This window comes from Carlito syrichta, unplaced genomic scaffold, assembly GCF_000164805.1.
Source record: "Carlito syrichta isolate Samal-C Ts95f unplaced genomic scaffold, Tarsius_syrichta-2.0.1 Scaffold130493, whole genome shotgun sequence".
Lineage (NCBI taxonomy): Eukaryota > Metazoa > Chordata > Mammalia > Primates > Tarsiidae > Carlito > Carlito syrichta.
The window spans coordinates 51,631-68,510 of record NW_007074589.1 but is presented as its reverse complement, the minus strand read 5'-3'; the positions used below and the strand labels follow the sequence as shown (position 1 = coordinate 68,510).

Genomic DNA, 16,880 nt, shown 5'->3' with positions numbered 1-16,880 from the left:
CCCAGCCACTGCAGCCTCAACCTGCTGGGCTCCGGCGATCCTTCTGCCTTAGCCTTCCAAGTAGCTGGAAATACAGGCGTGCGCTACCACACCCAGCTGATTTTTTATTTATTGTAGAGTTGAGGTCTAGCCAAGTTGCCCAGGCGGGTCTCAAACCCGTGGGCTCAGGCAATCCCCTCACCTCAGCCTCCCAAAGGCGCGGGATTACAGGCTGAGCCACCGAGCCCGGCTATTTTTATTTTTTATTTTTTTAGAAAGATATGTATGCATGTGACAAGGTCTTACTCTGTTGCACAAGCCAGCTTGCACTGGCTTGATCAATAGCTTACTGCATCCTCAAACTCCTGGGCTCAAGCAATCCTCCTGCCTCTGGCTCCCGAGTAGCTGGGACTACAGGTGTGCACACCATGCCTGGCTAATTTTTAATTTTTTTGTAGTTATGGCGTCTCCTCGTGTTGCCCAGGTGGGTGTTGAGCTGGCCTCAAGCTATCCTCCCGCCTCCGGCTTCCAAAGTCCTGAGATTATAAGTGTGAACCACGGTGCCCAGCTTTTTGTTTTGTTTTGTTTTTTTAAGCCTTTGACATCTGATATGCATTTTATTTTATTTTATTTTATTTATTTTGAGTTGGAGTCTCACTCTGTCACTCAGACTGGAGTGCAGTGGCCACTCCCGGCCACCGCAGCCTCGACTTGCTGGGCTCCAAAGATCCTTCTGCCTTAGCCTTCCGAGTAGCCAGAATTACAGGCACGTGCTACCACACTTGGCTAATTTTTTGATTTTATTGTAGAGATGAGGTCTCGCTGCCCAGGCGAGTCTAGAACCCGTGGGCTCAGGCAATCTCCACTCACCTCAGCCTCCTAAAGGCGTGGGATTACAGGCTGAGCCACCGAGCCCGGCTGATATGCATTTTAATACCTACAGCACATTTCCATTCAGACCAACCCGTTTTAAGTACACAGTAGCCACATGTGGCTTGTGCTGTGTGGGACAGTGCAGGCCTAGGTCCTCAACGTTACACTCCACGTTGCCTCTAACAGTCTCAGAGATTGCCGCTACCAATCTCAAGCTGACACCTGTTAACACCTGTTTCCATTCCAGGATACAGCTCTGGTCCTCTGTAACCTCTTTCCAGGCTCAAACCCTATCTCTGAGATTAGGGTGAAAAATAAACCAAGGGAGAAGCATAGAAGTGGTCCCCAGCTAGGGGCACTGGGACCACCTGATTGAAATTATTAATAGCTCAGGCTTTGGAGTTGTAGGCATCAGAGTTCAAAATCTCAGCTCTTCTATTTCCCAGTTCTATTTCTTTGGTAGATTTTTGTGTTTTTTGGAGTCTCACTCTGTCTCCTAGGTTGGAGTACAGTGGCATGATAATGGCTATAATGATCCTCCCACCTCAGCCTCCCAAGTAGCTGGGACTACAGGTACATCCCACCATACTTGGCTATTTTTTTTTGTAGAGATGAGGTCTCTCTATTTTATCCAGACTGGTCTTGTACTCTTGGGCTCAAGTGATCCTCCTGTCTTGTCCTCCCAAAGTGGTAGGATTATAGGTTTGAACCACCACACCCAACTGATAGATATTCTTTACCTGTTTGAGCCTCGGTTTCTTTCTTTTCTTTATTCTTTTATAGGAATCTTAGTGTGGCACGTTCACGGCCACCACAGCCTCAACCTGCTGGGCTCAGGCAATCCTTCTGCCTCAGCCTTCCAAGTAGCTGGAACTTCAGGCACGTGCCACCACACCCAGCTAATTCTTTGATTTTATTGTAGAGATGAGGTCTTGCCAAGTTGCCCAGGCTGGTCTCGAACCCCTGGACTCAGGCAGTCCTCTCATTTCTGCCTCCCAAAGTGCTGGGATTACAGGTGTGAACCACTATGCCCGACTTGAGCCTCAGTTTTTTTTATATAAATAGGAAAATAGAGACTGTGATATTACTGGTATTTCTGGCTATTGTGAAGATTCAGAATTAATGGAAAGTGCAGGCACAGTGCCTGGCACGTATTAAGTGTACGAGACAGGGCATTAATAGAAATAACGTGGGAACCTTCCCATTATGTGCAGGGAGATGCATGGTCTCCTTTGGAAGGGACCCAGAAGCATTTTTGGAGAGACAGAGCTGGCTTAGGAGCCTGCTGACTCCTATCCCCATCTCTTGCAGAGCCACCCCTAAGTGATGACCTGCAGCCTTCCTCAGCTGTGTCCAGCCCCACCCAGCCAGGCCCTATCTTGTACATGCCATCTGCTGCCGGAGACTCAGTGCCTGTGAGCCCCTCCAGCCCGCATGCCCCTGACCTCAGCGCTGTACGTGCCTGTCCTGGGGAGTGGGTGGGCACCATGCCTGCCAGAGTCAACCTGCCTTTCATGCCTCCCAGGCCCTCTCAGCCTGTGCTTGGGGGTAGGCCCTGGTATTTGTCCTTGGGCCAAGGGGTTCTGACGTTTCTGCCCCAGGGTTCTTTGTCAAAAGCCCAGGCCTGGAAGTGGGGGAGGGCAGTCCCCAGAGCCTATGTTGATCAGTCTGGCTAGGGCTGGTTGAAGGGACAAAACCTTATGTCACTTCTTCCCCCCAGTTCCTTCATGAGGTTTAGGGGTCCTAAGTACTCGTTGCTGCTCATTGACATAAAAATGGAACTGAGCCCGTTGCTAAAGAATCTTCCAAACTACCTGTATGATGACCACTTGTATACGTAATCCTGAATTGTACCTCACATCGTTAAAATAAATTGAAGAAAAAAAAAGAATCTCTGTCTGAGGAGGGAACAGCGGATGGGCCATGAACCCAACCTGTGTTATGCCCACTGGCCCCTTCTTTCCTTCTCCACAGCTCCTGTGTAGAAACAGCAGTCTAGGCAGCCCATCCAACCTCTGTGGCTCCCCACCAGGCTCCGTTAGGAAGCCCCCAAACCTGGAGGGCATTGTCTTTCCTGGGGAGTCTGGCCTTGCCCCTGGCAGCTATAAGAAGGCTCCTGGCTTCGAGAGGGAGGACCAGGTGGGAGCTGAGTACCTAAAGAACTTCAAATGCCAGGTAAGAGATGAGGGGGAACAGAGGTCCCGTAAAGCCCTGTGAGGTTAGCCTTCTGCATGAGGCCAGAGGAGCTGGGAGAGTGTCCTGACTCAACTGTGGGGAGGACGACTGGAGCTAGGACTCCCCTGTCCTCAGTCTCCTCAGGACTGAGCAGAGTGAGCAGTGTCATTCCATTTTCCAGCTGAAGACAGGAAGGCTAGGGAGGCGAGAGCTTCCCCGGTGGCACAGAGCTAATTGATAGAGGAGCAGGGATTCCCACCTCGGTGCTGTCCTTTCCCTGCCTGTGCTACCTTGATGAAATGGCTAGGCCTGGGGAAGCAGGACAGAGGGATCCCTAACTGGGCCTGGAGAGAAATTTCTGGACTTATCTGAGCCTTAGAGTACCAGGGAGAAGAGCTCCCTCCCTGCCCAGGGCAGGGAAAGGAGCAGGGGGTGAGGAGGGAGAAGGGTATATTTACATGTAGAGGGAGATTGTATGGCAGGAAACAGGTGTCTTCCACCACCTGCTCTCCTGGCAGTGTCAGGTGGACTCCTGACCGGGGCTCCCACACCCCTAGCAGCACCACACTCATCTCCTGCTCCCTGACTTTTCTCTCTCAGGCCAAATTAAAACCCCACTCACTAGAGCCCCGGAGTCAAGAACAGCCTCTGCTTCAGCCTAAACAGGTATAGAGCTCTCAGCCCCCTTCCTCCCCTCTGGCATCTGCTGTGGACAGGACTGGTCCAGAACCCCAGGAGGCTTCAGGGAGTGGGAGGTACCACTTTCCCCACAAGCTGAGAATAGGACTAAGGTAGGGTCCCAGTGAGAAATCCAGAGAGGGTAGGGGGCTAGGCCCTGGAACCCCTCACCTCCTGGACGCACCAGTTAGTCAAAAATTGTTCATTTGCACTATGCTGGGCCCTGTACTCATCCCTTCCTACTACAGGCCTGTATGGGTGAGTAGACCTGATATCCTCCTGGGCATGGGGCAGCTAGACTAGAGCTAGGATGTGCCATTTCCCTTGGCCTTACCCCATCTTCAGACTCTGGCCATGACCTCGCAGGCATCCCAATGCCTTTCCTTTTTTCTCTCTCGTTGCAGGACATGTTGGGCATCCTCCCCGCAGGCAGCCCTCTGACCTCAAGCATCTCTTCTAGCATCACCTCCAGCTTGGCAGCTACTCCCCCTAGCCCTGTGGGCACCAGCAGCGTCCCTGGCATGAATGCAAATGCTTTGCCCTTCTACCCCACCAGCGACACCGTAGAGTCAGTCATAGGTAATCAGATCATCTCTATTCACAAGGCCAAGACTGGGTCTGGGGTCAGAGAAAACTTGGTCTCTGAAGTGAGAGATTCAGATCAGCATACCAGTGGCCTTAGATATCTGTCTTAGAATCAAAGGGTAGGCACTCCAGGCTCTTTGAGCTAAAGGGAGATGAGTCCAAGGTGTAGGGCCAAGGCTAGCCCTTAGAGCTCTTTTGTGCATATTAAAAAGGAATGTCTTTTCCCTGGGCAAGTACACACACAAGATCTATGTTATTCAGCTCCCATTCATTCTCACTGGTATTCTTGTATAGTGAACAACCAGCATAGCTGTCCTCAGAATTCTTGACTGTTAGAAGTCAGTGCCCCTTTCAGCACTTATTTATGGGGGTCACTTTGCCAGATGCCATGGCAGGCACTGAGGAGACAGATGACAATATGCTGTTCCCACCCTTCCAGTCCAGTTCTACAGGGGACAGTGGACATTGTTGAGCACCTACTATGCACTAGCCACTGAGGGCCCAGAGACCTTCTCACCCCAGTGAGCTCACAGCTGACACACAGGAGACAAGACTTCTGTCAGAGGCAGGGACCTTGAATTGAGATGTGATTCCTCCTGGAAGATAAAGAAGGCTTCAGAAAGAAGAGATGTTTGGGCAGCCAGCACAGGGTTGGCAGAAGGAGCAGCTCTGCAAAGGCGCAGAAGCTTGGGGGAGCATGGGTGCAGTGTATCCTGAGCCAGAAGATGCAGAGGGACAGGGACGAGGTAGTCAAGGTCAGGTGGGGCTTGGGCTCTCAGGAGGCCCACATTCTGTTCTCTCTGTCCCTAGAGTCTGCATTGGATGATCTGGACCTGAATGAGTTTGGGGTGGCCGCCCTGGAGAAGACTTTCGATAACAGCACGGTGCCCCACCCAGGCAGCATCACAATCGGTACTGGCTTGGGTCGGCAGGGTAGCCTGGGAGGGCTCTTCAGGGTCCTACCTGGCCAGGTCCCCTGTTGATGTGGCCCACATGGCTTGCCCTGCCTTACCCATCTTGCCCGCCCTGGGCCTTTCTTGCAGGTGGCAGCTTGCTGCAGAGCTCTGCACCTGTGAACATCCCTGGCTCCTTGGGCAGCTCTGCCTCCTTCCACTCAGCATCCCCGTCCCCTCCTGTCAGCCTCTCCTCGCATTTCCTGCAGCAGCCCCAGGGCCAGCTGAGCCAGTCAGAAAACACATTTTTGGGGACCTCAGCATCACACGGATCTTTGGGTAAGATGGAGCATGGCTCACTAAGGAGACCTGGGTGGAAACCTGAGCCTTTAGAAAGTACCGTTGACCACTCTCTCTGTGGCATATCACCAGGCTACAGGTTAGAGCAGAGGCCTTGGGTTAGGTGAGGAGTCAGTCAGATCCCTGCCTGTGTGACCCGGGACAAGTGTCAGCCTCTCTGTCTTAGTTTCCTCTGCTGTGAAATGGGTGTAATGGCAGCACCCACCTCATAAGATTGTTGTGAGGATTAAAAGAAAGAGTGCGAGTGAAGCACCAGGTATGAGGCCAGTGCGTTGAGAAGCAATGATCTCAGAGTGCTGACAGGGATGAGGCCTGGTTTTTTGTCACAATGTGGTTCAGTTTTGCCCAGTCACCCAGAGCTCTCAGAGAGTGGCTCACACCAACCAGATTCGACCAGAGAGAAGTTGGAGCAGGCTCACCCTAGGCTCAGGGTGCCCTTCCTGGCAGGCAAAGGTTCTAGGGAGACCCAGAGCTGGCCCAGAAGGCTGCTTGCCCGACACAGAACTAGAATGGTGTAGACTGGGGGTTCCTGAGGGCAGTTCAAGGTTTGGCTAGATGCACTGTGTAGAGGCTTATGGGCTCCGACCCCATGGGCTGGATGTTCATCTCCTCGTGGGGTGGTGGGCGTGGGGATGTTCCTGAGGGAAGGACCGAGAATATGGGCACTGCCACTCTCACCCTCCACTCCCAACAGCTATTCACAAAGACTAGAAACCCCCTCCCCAGGGCACTGGGCATTCTGATCACACTGAGGGACTGAGAATCCTTTGAAGCCTGATCAGGCCAAGACATTCCCCTAATCTCATTCCAGAGAACAGGTCAGCACATGGACTTCTTAACACCTTCATTTTGAAGAGACTCTTCTTTGTTTTAAGTCGATTCAGTCAGCTTCAGGGGCTTAGTGATACATTCTTCTGACTTGCCCCATATTCTGGAGACATCTTGGCCCAACCCTGCTTAATGGCCACATACTCATTCCTCCATCATGTGATTATTAAGCACAGTTGTATAGGTACAAGTGTGAGCACAACAGTCTGCTGTTATGGAGCTGTGGCTGGCATAGGTGACAGAAGTGCACAGCCATTAGAATCCTCCTAAGAATAACAGAGGGGACCTAACCTGGACAGGACAGGCAAGAGGGCCTTCTCTGAGGAAGCAGTTCCTCTCCAAGATTGTAAATGCCACCTGAGGGAGGAGGAGAGATGGGCGGAACGGAAGAGCTGGCTGCTGGGCCAGACTCGTGGGTACAGTGACCCCAAGGTCCCTCCGCTGGACCAGTGTGGATGACTCCTAGACAGTACACCCTGCAGGGTTTCCACACAGGTCTACGCCCCTCGTGGATTGGTGCACATGTATGGCTCAAAGGACAGAATGTCTTAAATCTGGTTCTAAAACATCCTGGCTGGGTTCATGAGAAAGGGAAAAGTCACTAGAAACTACATGTGGGGCCAGGTGTGGTGGCTCATGCCTGTAATCCCAGCACTTTGGGAGGCCAAGGTAAGAGGACTCCCTGAGCCCATGGGTTCAAGACCGACCTGGGCAACTTTGCGAGACCTCATCTCTACAACAAATCAAAAAATTAGCCAGGCATGGTGGCATGTGCCTGTAATTCCAGCTGTTTGGAAGACTGAGGCAGAAGGATCGCCTGATCCCAGCAGGTCGAGGCTGTGGTGGCTAGGAGCGTGCCACTGCCCTCCAGCCTGGGTGGCAGAGTGAGACTCCAACTCAAAAAAAAAAGGACATGTGGGCAGAAGGAGACCTGGGGTGGATATGGATGGACCCCCCACAGGAAGACAGGTCTACCCTGGGAGCTGAAGAGCAGGGGCACATGGTATTTAGGAACATCTGGTAAAGGAGTGAGTGAACAGGTGGGTGGGCAGGTGAATGGATGAGTATGCATCTTCGTTTACTAGAAAGAGTAGGCCCTGGTAGTCAGACACCCCAGCTGCATCCTGACTCTATCACTTAACTTTTGTGTGGTCCTTGGTAACACATTTTATCTCAGTGTCCTCATCTGTAAAACAAGGGGGATTGACCCAAGGTTCTCTAAGCTCTTCCTACTGCAGCTCTGCCGTCATACGAAGCTCTGGCCTATGTCTTTCCTCCTATCTCCTCCCAGGCCTCACATCAGGGTGCAAGAGGGCTACCTGAACTCTAGCCTAAAAGTGAAGTCAGAATCATCAATTGCTACTAGTAGGGGGCCTTCAGACTGCTCTCTCATACAGTACTTCCTGAGTTCCCTGAATCACTCTGTGAGGCAAGTGACGGGAACCCTGTTTTATGGATGAGGATACAGAGACTGAAAAGTTAAGTGGCAGCTAATAAGTAACAGGTGGCACTAAAGTTTAGGCCTGACTCAGGCCACAGCACCTTCACAGCCTGCAAAATCCCCTGGCCTGATATAGCTGGAGCTATGTGTAGCCACCCTGTGTATAGCCAGTCCCTGGAAGTCCCCCAGGCAGGGCTGGCCAGGGCCTGGGCCCAAAGCCCTCCAGAGCTGATGTTCCTCCCCTCCCTGGGGCAGGTCTGAACGGGATGAACAGCAGCATCTGGGAGCATTTTGCCTCTGGAAGCTTCTCCCCGGGCACTTCCCCTGCCTTCCTGTCAGGGCCAGGGGCTGCTGAGCTGGCCCGGCTTCGGCAAGAGCTAGATGAAGCCAACGGCACCATCAAGCAGTGGGAGGAGTCCTGGAAGCAGGCCAAGCAGGTACTGGGCCCCACGCCCACCTGCCTTCCCCAGTGCCTGGTGGCATCCAGCCCTAGGCCTTCCTGCACACAGTGGGCATGGGGGCGGGGGAGAGCAGGGGCCCAAAGAACAGAGCAGAAGGTCAGTTTTGTTTGCTCTCTCCCCTCATGGGAGCACTTGCTTTGCTGGTCAGGACCCTGGGTGGCTGTCACCGCAGGCCTAGATCTCCGTGAGCTGCTTGTGTAGTCTAGTCCCAGGACTGCTTGCCTCTCTCCAGAAGTCCCGCCTTTCCAGGGTTCTAGGTTCTGAGATGAGCCCCTGCCCAGCCGCAGCCTGGCTGCCCTTGGAGTGCTGGCCAGGGTGTAAGCTTTGCCTTGTGCCCCCTGCTGTGCCAGGCCCACCCCTTCTTCCCTGCCCACAGAGGGAGGGTCTCTTGCAGGTCCTGAAACTTCTCTGCAGGCAGTGCCAGCCTCCTCCCTTCCCCTCTCCCCAGACAGCTGACCCAGCTTCCCAGCAGGCCCTGCAGCCAGAGTGGCCCATACAGAGATGCCTCTGGGGGGACAGGGGATGGGGCAGGGAGTCATCGTGACAAGGTGCTGCATGTTTGGCCCACAGGCTTGTGATGCCTGGAAGAAGGAGGCAGAGGAGGCTGGTGAGCGGGCCAGTGCTGCGGGTGCTGAGTGTGAACTGGCCCGGGAGCAGCGGGACGCACTGGAGGTACAGGTGAAGAAGCTCCAGGAGGAATTGGACCGACTGCACTCAGGGCCTGACCCCCAGGCCCTGCCAGCTTTCTCCGACCTGGAGGCTCTCTCACTCTCCACTCTCTACTCCCTCCAGAAGCAGCTGCGGGCCCACCTGGAGCAAGTGGACAAGGTCAGCGCAGGTCAGGGAGGTGGTGGGTGTGCACGCTGGCCTCAGCCAGCGCTCAGACTCTCTAGGCTGCTTTGGGGACAGCCACCCCCCTGAGAGCCTCTGCCCAGCACTAGGCCAACACTCAAAACACTGTCCTGCTGTGTGGGGGAGCGGAAAGAGGTGCACCCGTGGGGGATGAGGAAGTTGAGTAATGAGGCTTCGTTGCTCATCTCTAGCACTTCTGAGGGCGATGCTGACCTGAGCTGCATTCATATGCCTGGGCCCTGAGCACTTCTTCCTGTGTGTGTTTCACATACAGGATGCCCTTTCTGCATTCTCAGGTGCCCTGTTGGGTCCCTGGGAGCAGCTTGGAGGGTGGAAAGAGCTGTTTTCCCTCATTTGGCATTGGATAGCTAGACCCCCAGATGTGGCCAGTTGCCCCTGGGCATGTCACAGTTCTCTCTAGGCCTCATTTTTCTCATTTTGAGATCTAGGGTCACTACAAGATCAAAGGAGATTAGGCAGAAGCCTCTGTGAGAGGAAAAGCCCTCAGGGCTGGGCGCTGTGGCAGCCCGGCCAACTCTCCCACCTAGAGATGGACAGCCTGAGCTCTGACCTGCTCTCCCACTTGCTGGCGGGGTCCTGGGAGCACACTGTTGTGCTTGGTGCCTCAGCGTCCTCATCCCAAGGGGGCTGAAGTTGAGAATCAAGGGAACTCCTTGTTCAGCTTGGCGTCAGACCAGCAAGAGACCATGCCAGTGACCATGCCACTTTCCCCTACAGGCTGTGTTCCACATGCAGTCGGTGAAATGCCTTAAGTGTCAGGAGCAGAACCGGGCGGTGCTGCCATGCCAACACGCTGTGCTGTGCGAGCTGTGTGCGGAGGGCAGCGAGTGCCCCGTCTGCCAGCCTGGCCGGACCCATGCTCTCCAGTCGTGACCCAGCAGGCGTGGCCCAGCCTGGCCCAGAGCTTCTCACCTAGGACTTTTTAAAGTATATATATATGTGTATGTATGTGTGTATATGTATATGATTATGTATATGTATACATTCTGTATGTGTGCAGGTATGCGTGGGTGGTGTGAACAGTGTCTGTGTCTATATCTACATAGATATAGACACACACTTTAAAACAGACTTACCAAGCACTTTTTAAAAGAAAAAACTATTTTGGAGTCCTCCCCCTGCCCGCCTCCTCCCTTTCCCACTACAGAGACAACATCCCCTCTTCTCCCACTGGCCTTTTGGCAGAGAATCTGTTTCTGTCTCTTTTTTTATGTAGGAACTAACTATTTTTAACTTCTTCCTGTGGCCTGAGCAGGGAGGGTGGGAGCTGAAAGGCACTGAAAGGAGGGGAGAAGTCCTCCAGGCAGGCCCTGCTCCTCCTTACTCCCAGGCCAGGTCACGGTCAGATGTGGAGGACTTAGGTCCCCAGGGCAGCCCACTCCCAGCTGTGAGGGCCTCAGGGAGGCCTGATGGGGTGTGCTGGGGATCTCAGCCAGCCTAGCTCCTAGGTTTACCAAATGTATTTATCCCTGGGGAGAACAGCAGGGCTGGTGGGCCAAAGCTGCATGCCAGCCCCCCTTCTGACACCTGGGCCCTTGAAGCTCCTCAAGGGGCAAGGCCCAGGAGTTCTAGCCCTCAGGTTCCTGAGGCCTGGGGTCCACCCTCAGGCCTGTCCCCCTGGCCTCTCCCCAGAACAGCCTCCCAGCCCCAGGGCCATCTACCAGGCTGGGGACTCCCTCTCCATCACCTGCCAGCTGCCCTTACCCCCTCCCTCCTCTGGCGTGCTGCCCGCCCTCTCCCTCTGGCAGCTAACAGGGCAACTGATGGGGAGGAGTACGGACTGAGGACCAAGGGGGACTCTGGCCCTGCCCTCCTTATCAGGGGGGTTTCCGTCTGCATTCCTTGGTGCTCTCTGGGTGCAGCTGACGTCCTGCCCCTGTTCTGGGCGGACGCCTGTGTGCATGTGTGTGCGTGCCTGTCCAATGTATATTGTGTCTTAGCTTCCATTTTAAAAATTGTTCTGTACAGAGAGATGCAGCAGGGGTGGGAGGGCAGAGTGGGCAGAGGGAAGTGACCCTGCTTCCAGCACTGGGTGTCTGGGGCAGGAGCAAGAGGGCTCTAAAGGGTCTGGCCCTGGCCCAGGCCCAGGCCCCCCTTGGGCTCAGCACGAAAGGGCTTTCCATGAATTAAGTGAAAACTTTTTCCTTTTTTATAAAAATGCAAAAATCAACAAAGCTCCAAACCTATTGGAAATAAAATATGAAATTTCAGTGGCGGCTTGTTTGCCTGAGGCAAGGGGGAGAGGGTCCCGATGAGGGTCTCTGAACTACACAGTGGGACAGGGACACTCAGCCAAAAAGTGGCTTCTGCCCAACCTGAGGTGTGTGAGGCAGCTGCAGAGGCCTCGAGGCTCCCTGGGCCCATCAGGCTTGAAGGTGGCTTGAGCCCTTAGACAGACTGCGTTCTCTCATCCAGGCCGGCTGGGGTGGTGGCATGGGGACCCTTGGCGTTGGACCCAGAGGCCTCCTAGGCCTCAGGGTTCTGTCACCAGCTGTTACTGGTTTACTCGTTGATGCTTTCCAGAAAGCAACAAGGCCCCTGGGGGTTTCTCAGAAGAACTGACAGTGCCTTCCCCAAGGATGTTTTGTCAGGGTCCCAGAGGAAGTGTCCTGCCTTCCCTGCTCTGCACCCCACCCTGCCTCCAAGGGTTGAGGGACCTGGCTTTTAGACCTGCATCCTCCCTCCTCTGCCCTCAACTGGGCTGTGTGATAGGAGTGAGAAAACACTGTAGCGCTCTGCGTGATCTCAGGTTGAGAGCTGAAAGGGACCTTGGAGATCATCTTATCTAGCTTCCCACATCCTGTCATCTCATGCAGACTCAGATGTTAGGAGACGTAACCAGAATCACAGCTGGGATGACCAGGTCTTCAGGCCCTGATACCCCAAGGCAAGGCAGGGACCCAACTCCTCTAAGCCCTGCTGTCTAGAGCAGTCCCTCAGCTTCAACCTGCACCCCCGGGAGTCCCCTGTTCATGATGCTTCCCCCAGAGGAACAAGCCCCTGTCCTGGGGAGCTGCCACAGACGGATGTTCTTGGTAAGATGATTTGTTCAAAGCCCACCAGCAGAATACCAGTAATGCCAGTCATCCCCGTCCCCCCTCTGCCTCTGCCTCAGCCTCATCACCCCCCCACCCTTGTCTCTGCTTTGTAGCTGCCCTGGGGTGGGGGCAGCTCAAGGTCTCCTGAGGGCTGGGGAGGGAACTACATGGCCTGTCATGTTCTGGGCCCCACTGTAGACCAATGGTATCTTTTCTGAGAGGACAATGGATTGTTTTTTTATTATTTTTGCTCAGAAAGTCTCTAGGTGGCAGGTGCTATCCCGAGGAGGAGGCATTCTCAGCAGATAGAGCTAGCCAAAGTGTCCTTTCTACTTCTGTCCCTCCATGCCTGTCTCGCTATCTGCTAGCTCTCCTCAAGAGCCAGAAAGTTCTTGACTCCAGGTTTTTTGGCCTGGGTGCTGGCAGCCCCTGGGAGAAGACCCAGGTTCCCTCTAGTAATGGTTACCACCTCTGTCTCCCAGGGCAGCTGGAGCCTCATTTCTTGGGACTTCATTCCCCGGGCGGCTTTGTACCTGCAGCCCTGGTCCCAGTGAGCTTGGCCCTTCACCCCAGTGGCTGGAACAGGCAGGCTGAGAGACAGATGGCCCAAGACCCTGACCACCAGAGCAGTTTTTCCAAGAGGCAGGCAGAGCTGGGAGGTGGCAGAAAATGCAGCAGCCAGGGCTCAAGTGGGGAAGAGGGAGTAGAGATACTGCTAATGGGCCCCCATCACCGTGCACCCTGCTCTGACAAGAGAGCCAGAGGGTGTCTGTACTCTGGGCACTCTGCATGTTGGGGCTCCCCAAGTGTTAGGTCAGGCTGGAGGATTGTGCCTTGGAGGGGAAGCCCTAGACCTTACAGGTCCCCACCAGGGGCCCAGCCCCACCCCCACCTCCACTGCTACCGCCCTGGCCGAGGGACATGCTGAGAGGCTTGCTTGGCTCGCTGCCGCCTCAGCTTCACAAAGACCTGGGCCTCGCGATCACCCTTTCGACTCTCCAGCAACTGCAGGATTGGATCCCCTATGGAGAGAGGGGTTGGGTGTCAGACTCTGGGGCAGAGGCAGTGTCCCATCCCCCCTGCCAACCAGTGACCAACCCACACCAGCCAAGCTCACAAGATGGCCTCACAGATGAGGCTGGAAGCACAACAGAGTGCTACCCAGACACTGACCAATTGCAGCAAGAGAGGCTGAGAAGTGTCTGAGGTTTGACTAGTCCCTTTATATGAGAATCTGAAGCTAGCTCGTTAATCCTTTTGTGCCTTAGTTCATCCGTACAGTAGTGCTAGTAATACCTGCCTCATTGGCTGGTTGTAAGAATTGGAGACCATTGCCTTACTAGACTCTGATGTGGCCATGTGCTCTTTGAGCTATGGCTGTCGCCATGTTTCCTGACTTTGGCCCCCTTCCCTCCCTTGGGGAGATGAATCTCTTCTCCCTCTCTCTTTCTCTCTCTCTAATTTACTTTCTAAATAAACTATATTTCCCTAGCTAAAAAAAAAAAGAACTGGAAGAGTTAACATGTGAATTGCTTAGAACTGGCTTACAGTAAATGCACAAACACGCTAAAGATTCCTTGTGAGGGCTGCTCTGCAGGGATGCGCCCCTGCTCAGAGGGACTCGGGCCCCTCTCCCCAGGTAAACTCCTTGGTGACCTTCCCCCTCCAGGTAGAGTCACATTACATTTGGCCGAGCTTAAATTTCACTGGTCTCTAGTAAACCCAAGGATGTCCCATGACTGTTCCACTGGCTACCATCTCCCGGGAGGCCTTTCTTGGACCTTGGTGTTGCCTCTCTAGAGCCCCGGCACCACCCTGTCCTGGGTTCAGGCCTACCATTGGGTGCGGGGTATGTGAGAGGCAGGCGGGTCTGAGGCACCTCGCCAGGCTCCTCGGAGCCAGAGAGCCCAGGCACCTCGCACAGGGGCAGAAAGGCCTCGCCTTCCAGGTCATCAGCTCCCAGCGTGTCGTGGTCCAGCACAGTGAACAGGAGGCACGCCCCAGCCTTGCGGCATGGCTCGGCAGGCACCAGGCTGCAAGGAGACTCGGGGCTCAGCTGCCAGCCCCAGCATGGCCATCCCTAGCCCTGACACAGAGTTCATCCCTTCAGTACTGAGGACAGGCCAGTTCAGGGAGAGAAATGCCACAGGGGGCGGAGTTAGGACCACAGAGTCAGCCCTCTACCTGGTGCATCTTGGCCATGCGGTGTGGCGCCTGCTCTAATGTGGGCTGATGCTTTAAACCAGGACTCTGCGTCCCCACACCTACATATCTTGGGGATCTGGGAGCAGGTCCCTGAGAACATCAGGGACAGGACTCTTCCCTGGAAGCCTCTGAGTTTGTGTGGGAGTTTGCCCTTTTCCCCAGGGGAAGCTACTTTTGTCCCAGCGGCCCCTCCTTGGGTCGAAATGTGGTCATCTCAGGGAGCTCCTTGGCGCTGGCAAGGAGGAGCAGGCCCAAGGGAGTCCAGAGTGAGGAAGTGAGGGAACGCACTGGGAGAAGCGTGTGATCCACTCACAACTCAAAGGTCTCATCGAACAGTGGGTGAAGATCCTTCTTGTGCTTCTGGGTCTCCCGGGCGGCCAGCTCAGGAAACGCGTGCCTGGGCTCCAAGGTCAGCTGGACAAAGGGGTCGCTGGAGCCTGGCAGGTGGCCCAGGGGAGGGGGCATTGACTGAGGGTCTCCCGGCCAGCCCGCCCCCCCGCTCTCCCACAGCTGCGTTTCACTCAGCAGCGCTGCCCCGTCCTGGCAGCCAGAGGAGATGCACGCAGCTCCTGCCGGGTGAGCAGGGCCCCGAGGCTGGAACAGGAGTGGCCTGGGGGCAGTCATCACTCACCATTGGAGTCCAGGGGCAGCAGGCTGGAGGCGCTGAGCAGCTCCACACGCAGCTTCTGCTCGGAGGCACGGTAGGAAGCCTTCGCCGTCACCGCCCCCAGCTCCTCAGAGGTGGTTTCTGCCTGCGGTGGTGCGCACAAGGTAGGGTCAGCGGGACCAAGGAGGTACAGTGGGCTCCAGGGCCCACAGTGAGTCCGGTGCAAGGGACGGGACCTCACCTGCTGCTGGATGCGGCTGCAGAAGTACTTCTGGATGAGCTCCCGGCTGGAGGCTGCCTGCAGCTCCAGGTCCCTCCACAGAGCCTGGGAACAGGCACAGCCCAGAATCCACCTGAACCGTGTCACACCCAACCACAGCCCAGTCCTGCCCTCCGGGCACTCACAGCCAAAGATGAGCTGCCAGTCTGAAACGGAAAGTACTGGCTTATGGGACCACGGGCAGGGGCCACCGGCCGGAATGTCCGGGCAGACAGCGGGGCAGAGGCACAGGCAGGGCCAACTTCATAGGCACGCCCCCTCCCCTCCCCATGCAGTCACACAGGGTGCCTATGCTTAGAGGGACCCCGGGCTTAGTTTAATGCTCTGCTGTCGCTGTCTTAAAATTGGCGATCATTTTTGAATAAGGGCCCCACCTTTTCGTTTGGCACAGGGTCCCATAAATTATGTAGCTGGCCTTGGAAACAGGTGAGCACAGGAAGACGGGCTCCCCGACCTCCTACCCGGAAGCTCACCAAAAGCCCTTACCTGAAAGGTAGCCGTGTGCAGGGCCTCGTGCGGTAGGCCACAGCCGTCAGCGTGGAAGCAGCTCTCCAGGTTCTGTGGGGAGATAGCAGAGGTGACCCCAGGCACTCTCCCACCAGGGTTATGATCGCTGTGGCTGGTACCATTACCTGCAGGGCAATCTTCAGCCTGCTCGAGGCCAGGGCCGAGCTGTGCTGGGAGGCGGCCACCTCTACCAGCACCGCAAGCGTGTGGGTCCAGAGCAGGGTCAGGAGGCTGGGCAGGGGCCAGTGGGATTCGGACACAGCACAGGCCAATGCAGGAGGGGAAGCAGAGATGCTCTTGAGAAAGGGGAGGTCTTAGGGACCCAGGCCCACCCCAGGTCCTTCCCACCCCACCCTCCACCTCCACCTCCACCTCTCCCTGCCCTCCAGGTGAAGCTAGGGAGGGAGGACAAGCAGGGGGCAGGTGAGGTCGGTCCCAACCAACATGTCCTCCCCGGCAGGACTATAGAACCCGACAAACAAGGCTGGAATGGGGGAGACGGGAGGAGGCCGGGCCCTCAATGACAGAGCCATGATTCAAGACAGGAGCAGCCAAAGCGAACAGGATCTCAACACACAGCTTGGATAAACACCTTTACTGCCTTACAAGGAGAATGAGATAGAGACCAAGACAGTTCTGATAACAACCTGCAATAACTGACACTGAACCCACGTCATAGTGGCAACCAGCAGTTAAGTACAAAAAGATGGCCGGGCTCGGTGGCTCAGCCTGTAATCCCAGTGCTTTGGGAGGCCAAGACGGGTGGATTGCCTGAGCCCGCGGGTTCGAGAACCGCCCAGGCAACTTGGCGAGACCTCATCCCTACAATAAATCAAAAATTCACCAGGCGTGGTAGTGCGCGCCTGTAATTCCAGCTACTCGGAAGGCTGAGGCGGAAGGATCACCGGAGCCTAGCAGGTCGAGGCTGCGGTGGCCGGGAGCGGCCACTGCACTCCAGTCTGGGTGACAGAGTGAGACACCAACTCAAAAAAAAAAAAAAAAAAAGAATAGGGGAACCCTATATTAAAAGTAGTTAATTATTTATTTAACACATTATTGCTCATTACACACCAGGCACTGTTTGCTCCTTTTTTTTT

General features: G+C 55.1%; 3 protein-coding genes across 3 annotated transcripts in view; 1 reads left to right on the top strand and 2 right to left on the bottom strand.

Moving 5' to 3' along the window:
* Positions 1–10,774, top strand: part of UNK (unkempt family zinc finger) — a 42,051-nt gene extending 31,277 nt beyond the window's left edge. The window contains exons 8-16 of the mRNA XM_008049081.2: positions 2,164–2,306; positions 2,827–3,027; positions 3,628–3,693; positions 4,110–4,284; positions 5,101–5,202; positions 5,334–5,522; positions 8,068–8,249; positions 8,844–9,101; positions 9,864–10,774. Coding sequence (XP_008047272.1) covers positions 2,164–2,306; positions 2,827–3,027; positions 3,628–3,693; positions 4,110–4,284; positions 5,101–5,202; positions 5,334–5,522; positions 8,068–8,249; positions 8,844–9,101; positions 9,864–10,019 — 1,472 coding nt within the window. The 3' untranslated portion in view covers positions 10,020–10,774. The remainder of the gene's footprint in view (positions 1–2,163; positions 2,307–2,826; positions 3,028–3,627; positions 3,694–4,109; positions 4,285–5,100; positions 5,203–5,333; positions 5,523–8,067; positions 8,250–8,843; positions 9,102–9,863) is intronic.
* WBP2 (WW domain binding protein 2) overlaps positions 2,474–16,880 on the bottom strand; it is a 36,781-nt gene continuing 22,374 nt past the window's right edge. The window contains exon 9 of the transcript XR_002481420.1: positions 2,474–2,506. The gene's annotated coding sequence lies outside the window, so the exon portion shown is untranslated. The remainder of the gene's footprint in view (positions 2,507–16,880) is intronic.
* The window catches only part of UNC13D (unc-13 homolog D), a 14,413-nt gene continuing 10,526 nt past the window's right edge, over positions 12,994–16,880 (bottom strand). Inside the window, exons 27-33 of the mRNA XM_008049080.2 lie at positions 15,909–16,014; positions 15,763–15,834; positions 15,238–15,321; positions 15,021–15,141; positions 14,703–14,826; positions 14,021–14,217; positions 12,994–13,206 (exon numbers count right to left, since the gene is read on the bottom strand). Of these exons, the coding sequence (XP_008047271.1) occupies positions 13,085–13,206; positions 14,021–14,217; positions 14,703–14,826; positions 15,021–15,141; positions 15,238–15,321; positions 15,763–15,834; positions 15,909–16,014 (826 nt within the window). The 3' untranslated portion in view covers positions 12,994–13,084. The remainder of the gene's footprint in view (positions 13,207–14,020; positions 14,218–14,702; positions 14,827–15,020; positions 15,142–15,237; positions 15,322–15,762; positions 15,835–15,908; positions 16,015–16,880) is intronic.